Genomic DNA, 6,227 nt, shown 5'->3' with positions numbered 1-6,227 from the left:
TAATAAAGACATTGATTTAAACATCTTCAGACAGATTTTATTGCCCCCTGTATATATTGAACAATACCTTAATTTCAGGAGCAGACAGACTGATTTCACAAGCTGTCCCTTATTAACAATGGATTTCTTAGGGTCCAATCCTGAAAAAGTGAATAGCCTTTAAAAAACGTTGATAACTGGGCTTACAGACAGTTGATCTGACTCTATGATACAGACACCTAGAAAGATGAAGATAGCATCCAATATAAAAATATGTTTATTTTTCTTTCTAGTTTCAGAAAGAGTACTACTTTTATTTTTCAACCAACAGGTTTTAAACAGTATTAAGAAATTTGTATTTGGTATACCCTGCAAAGTACATCATTGGTACATGTATTCTATGACATGCACTTCTAAGTAAAATCTTTAAAAAACAAGAAACGTATTCACTTGTATCAATACAGCATCCTGTAAAGAATCATGCCAAAAGTTATTGGATCAACATGATCCAATTGTTCAAAAAAGTACTCTGCAATGGATAAGCAAATTACTGTACTGTACACAGTTCAGGCTATAACCAGTTCCTCTTCCTCTTCCCAACTTGAAAGACTCTTAATTATCCAGGGCTGGAGGCCAGTCAACATCAACAGACTAAAAGAGAAGAAAATAAAAGTCACAAGATTAGGAGAGCCCAGGCAGGAAAGGGGAGTGTGTCCTACAGACATGTCACTAGAACTTCCTGAATACTAATCAAGGACAATACCAGTGTAGACAGAAATGATAGAAATGATCCTGAAGACACTTAGCAAAACAACAAAGCAGGGGACCATACCAACAGACAGTGGTAGGACACAGCCACTTTTCTCTGGTGGCCTCTCAAGTTTCTGAAGAGCAAAAACTTTAGGTTTTAAACTTAAAATCCAGTTTTAACTTCTAGCATTTACACTAGCTCTTCCATATCTTGATGCACTGACACTGACCTGCTGACAGCCCCACACTACAGCTGAGATGTGATCTGGCTCCACTCACCACAATGAGGAGTTAATTCTGTAGATGAAGTGTGGCAATTTAAGTGTGACTAGGTATTATTAGTGCTTCTCAGCACTGCAGAAACAATGGGCTCTTATGGGATTGTGGACAGGGCAAGAATAGAGATCAATCACTCCTCTCTCCAAATCTGACTTCTGAATAAGGCATTCAAAAAATAAGATGGCAAATATTATGCATTGCTATTATGTACGTCAGATAATTAACAGTCCTCCTCACTTCTGGTCAAAATGAACAGAGCATATTTGACATATACTTTATTAGCAGTGAGTCTAATAATTAATGGAACCTGGATTATCTTTCTCCCCTAGCCTCACTGAGGCCACAACTCCAATTCCCTGTAGGTGTAAAATTGTTGCCAACTCTGTTCCATAGGCAGCACATCCTACACTAATGAAGTATGAGACATTTGTCAAAGCAGGGGTCACAATGCAGCACATCAAACACCTTGGCTTCAAGGCTGCCTAAATTAATCATACCTACTCGTTACCTAATCTACATCTTCATCAAAGGATTAGGTTCTTATGTGAAGCTAAATGCATTATTAGCAAAATGACTAATTATTTCCAGGTCCCTGGACATCTTTCATAGTTATGTCCAATAATTGCACTGACATCTATCAGCATGAGAATGATGCTTATCAGCTTCAGCCTGGTATAAGTGGCTTGTATTTTCAGCAGTATGTGTAGGTTGCCTTTGCAGCCTCTTTTCCTTACCCTGTTCCCCTCAACAAGAGGAATATGAAGAAAAGTGACATTTTATCTTGTCACAGAAAATCTCACACAAACATGGGCTAACGTTACAGGGTTACAGATTAGCAAGGTAGAAACTCTTTGTTGTTTGACATTAAAAATATCTGATTTTAACATTAAACATTTAACATTACTTAAATATGAAATCCAAGCTTGCTATGTACACTAGTATAATTACGTCAGAGTTAAAGAGTTCAGAAATTTGACGTAATTCAGTCTTTAGGGACAGCTGAGACTTCCCACAGAATCAATCATTTTTCATAACTAAGGCTCAAAATTTTTATTTGAAATTCTACACAATGAAAGACATTTTAATTCCTAACTCTTTAAAACAAAATACCCAAGATCAAAAATACAAGACAGTTCATTTAGGACACTGGTTTTAGTAACAGATTTTAAGGATTTTTTTTTTTTTTTTTAAGATTCCTGTAGAATGGCTGCAATTCCCCAAATACGAATGTTGATATCCTGGCCCCACTGAATGAGAGGCTCCCAAGGGCTCCCACTGCTTCTCCGCAGTTAACTGTTCCCAAATAACTACTCTGTGGGTTTCCTTTGCGACAGAGGTTCAGGAATTTATGATCAGGTAATTAAAAATGGGGAAAAAAAACAAACTTTCCAACAGGCATTTTATGAGGATTCCTTGTTTCCAGTATTGGCAAAATCTTCTCAACAGCCAAAGAAACTTCAGCAGAAGCCTTCCTTTTCACAGTGCCACCTACGTAAATAACTCCTGATTTGATGAGACTACCTCTGGTGCAAGAAGAACTGAATCTCCATGTCCATCTGGTTATTTACCATTAAGGCTATTGACACAGTTCTGTGGATACAGGTCCACCAGAAAATTTCTCTGATAAGCCCCTGTGCTGCAAAAGCCTCCAGGAAGGCAGAATCCAGCAGCTGTGCCAAACCCTTATGACTTCAGCTTTGGACCTGTGTGACATCATGGAAATCAATGGCCCCCCAGTATGGCTGAACTTTCTCCATTATTTTGTAGTAACATCCTCCTTTGCATTAATTGTCAAAAATGTTAATTAGGCCAGAGCAAGAAAGCTTACACAGCTGTTCAAATGCAACTGTGCTGCTGCCCCCCAGGGAAGATCCATAATGAACAGCTTACTTCCACATCCAGCTCCAGAATGTCAGCAGTTGTGTTCATCAGGGATCCAATGTTGGGCTTTGTTCTTCCAAAATCTCCGTGCACAAACTCTTTAATGTAGCTAGACCTTGGTTAAGGGAAAGTGGATGTGGGCATAATGTGACTGACACAGTTTATCTACAGAGGGAAAAAGGATATGGCTAGAAACATTTAAGCAGAGACACCAATGCCTGTTTCTGTTCTTGATCCTTCAAGATGCACAGGTTATGTCTTATACATTTGATTTGGGAACTGTTACCTGGAAGTGCAATAAAAGGCACCTTACTCTGGAACCCAAATGCAATGCTGAAAGCTACATATTTTTTGCTCCTTTTAAAACCGGGTAGTGTTTTTTTTTACAAAACTGCAAACCTATTAACATATAAGTAGCAACAACCCACACTCCATCCCAATGTGTATTTATTAGGGTGGAAAAACTGGGGCTTGTTTCTTGTTTTGTGCAGCTGTTGCTCAGATAAATGACAGTCATGCTGCTGAATTTCCTTTCAAGAAATGTTAGAACCTAAGAGCTGGGAAAACAGCAAATCATAAAAAAATAAATAACTTCAAGACTCTAACAAAAGCCACCTATTCATAACTCCCTGCTTCATCTTTGCAGCACAGCTGAAGTCCTACGTTATATTTATCAATGCCAACAGCAGTATGTCCACTGATGGCAATGAGCTGGATTGAACCCTTGTTTCATAGATTTAGGGTCGGAAGGGACCTAGCAGATCTTCTAGCCCGACCCCCCGCCAGGGCGGGAGAACAACAAAACCCCAAAATAAAAATGGGACTCAAATGAGTCCAGCCAGGTAGGCATCCAGCCTCTTCTTACAAGACCCCCAGGGTAGGGGCCAGCACCACTTCCTTTGGAAGTTGGTTCCAGCTCCTAGCTGCCCTAACTGTGAAGTAGTTTTTGCGGATGTCCAATCTATACCTCCTCTCCATCAACTTGTGCCCATTACTCCTTGTTATGCCAGCGGGCACTAGGGAAAACAGCATCTCCCCCAAACCCTTTTGGTCCCCCCTAGTGAGTTTATAGACGGTCACCAGGTCCCCCCTCAGCCTTCTCTTGTGGAGGCTGAATAGGTTCAGGTCCCGCAGTCTCTCACTGTAGGGTCTGCCCTGTTGTCCCCAGATCATGCGGGTAGCCCTCCTCTGGACCCTCTCCATGTTGTCCACATCCCTCTTGAAATGGGGCGCACAGAACTGGACACAATACTCCAGCTGTGGCCTGACCAGTGTCACGTAGAGGGGGAGGATCACCTCCTTGGCTCTACTCGAGATGCACCTGTGGATGCACGATAAGGTCCGGTTAGCCCTGCCAACCATGGCCTCGCATTGTCGGCCCATGTTCATCTCGGAGTCAATAATGACAAGGTCCATGTAAGACCTAGAAACATGGTCAAGGTCCATATAAGACCTAGAAACAAAAGGATACATTAAAAGAGCATTTTTCAAGCACACCTGAGATTTTTTTTCCCCTATGCATTGAGGACAGTGTGTGTTTCATTATGCTACACACATACCATGAACAGCACTACTGGGTCATATCTTCAATATGAAGATTTTCTTTAAAAACTTGCTAAAAAAGTGGGCACACACCAGTCAAATGCTGCCCAAAATTCAGTGCAAATGCAAGCAGAGCCAAAAGCTGGCAACTAAAATGTATAGTTCTATCTTCCCAACCTAGGATAGGGCCCAAGGCTTGAATTTCAGCATTCTTAAACAATTCTAGGGAAAGCTGAACTGCATATATAGCTGTGCATTTCAGTTGCTCACATCTACCTTCAAACTGATTTTTTAAAACAACAATTGTGTTTTGTTTTGTTTTGCTTGTATATCCAAGTTTGCATTTTGGGGCTAAAAACATGTAAGTTTAATCTCTGAGGCCAAACCACCAAAACACGGGAGTTTGTAATGGAAACAATTGACTCCAATGGTACCAAGAAGCACAATTTATTCAGGCAAATGTTTTACTGAAGCAGCTGTATGGGCAGGAGAGATGTCTGACAAACCTTTGGGGATGAAACAGCTTTTCCCAAAGGCACCACTAGAAGACAACACTGACTGAACTACTACTTCAACACAGATTTTTTTTTTTTTTTGTAAATTAATCATACAGGAAGTCTAAAGCAATGTTTCTCAACCCGTGGGTTGTGACTCAAAAGTGAGTTGCCAGAATATATGAAAGGGTCATGAACAAACTTTAAAAAAATGGATCGGTAAAATTAAAAAATGGATTCTCTTTTAAAGGAGAAAAACAAGGGAAACTGCAGGTTTCCCCTTTTGGGTTGGCAGAGTTCCAGCCTGTGAGGGTCTGCTTGGGGCTGAGGGTAGCAGGAGGAAGGCAACCAGGCAGGGGGTGCCACATGCATGTGTGCATACACATGCACATGGCAACCAAACAGCATGGAGAGCAGTTCCCACAGCTCTCTGCAGGTGAGTCCCGCCCATGCTGGTCCAGCCAGGCTGCAGCCCCATGCCCACTGTGAGTGCACAAAATCTGAGGGGGAGGAAGGGGAGTGCCCTCCATGCCCCACCCCCTGCGGCCTGGGGGTGGGGGGCAGTGGATCAGGAAGCAGGGCTGATGGGGCGGAGGGCTGTAGGTTGGGAGCGAGGGGCACTGACAAAGCCAGGGGGCTGTTTTCTATTTGAACTATTTACTGGGTTGGGACTGGCCATCAATGTTTACAAATGGGTCCTGGTACAAAAAAGGGTTTGAGAACTACTGGTCTGAAGGATACGTCCCAGCTTGTGTTTTCAGATTCAGACGAAAATGATGTTCATCTATGTACTCTGATGTCATGGTGTGAATAACACGAGTTCTTACTGCTAGAGGCCTTCTGTGAAGAACTCGCAGAGGGGTTTTTTGGTCAAGTTTTAATTCCTATTGAAAGATTTAACAAAAAGAATAAACTAATGGTCCAAACACCAAGCACGCACGCATGAATACTCCCCTCCCACACACACAGACAAACATGAGCACATATACACACATGCTCACACACAAACACACATAAGCATTTAGCTTTCTCCCTTACTCTAAGGCATCTTTGTAAGAATACATTTTGAGAGTTGAAGGCTCTTCTTCAATTTTCCCTCCAAATATATTGGGGAGAAGGACAACTTAAAAGCATACTGAGACAGTCTCATGTGAATGCAAGCTAGGAAAACCAGAAATGCAGAGGAATAATAACCTTGAAATCTCCATAGTCTCTTGCTGGAATAACTCCAGGATTTACACACTCAATGAGAGCCTCGGGCCACTCTCAAAAAAAAAAAAAAAAAAAAAAAAAAAAAAAAAA

The 6,227-nt window shown here is 41.4% G+C and overlaps 1 protein-coding gene across 6 annotated transcripts in view; it reads right to left on the bottom strand.

The window, feature by feature from the left end:
* Positions 1-233: 233 nt before the first annotated feature.
* PUS10 (pseudouridylate synthase 10) overlaps positions 234-6,227 on the bottom strand; it is a 68,560-nt gene continuing 62,566 nt past the window's right edge. For 5 of the 6 annotated variants that reach the window (XM_019516633.1, XM_019516631.1, XM_019516632.1 and 2 more), the window contains 3 exons: positions 5,667-5,809; positions 2,899-2,998; positions 234-630 (listed from right to left, as the gene is read on the bottom strand). In XM_019516633.1, coding sequence (XP_019372178.1) covers positions 592-630; positions 2,899-2,998; positions 5,667-5,809 — 282 coding nt within the window. In that variant the 3' untranslated portion in view covers positions 234-591. The remainder of the gene's footprint in view (positions 631-2,898; positions 2,999-5,666; positions 5,810-6,227) is intronic. The other variant, XM_019516634.1, reaches the window with a different exon arrangement.

Source organism: Gavialis gangeticus, unplaced genomic scaffold (genome assembly GCF_001723915.1).
Source record: "Gavialis gangeticus isolate Ggan-Ray unplaced genomic scaffold, GavGan_comp1, whole genome shotgun sequence".
Taxonomy (NCBI): domain Eukaryota; kingdom Metazoa; phylum Chordata; order Crocodylia; family Gavialidae; genus Gavialis; species Gavialis gangeticus.
This window is presented reverse-complemented; position numbering and strand designations above follow the sequence as displayed.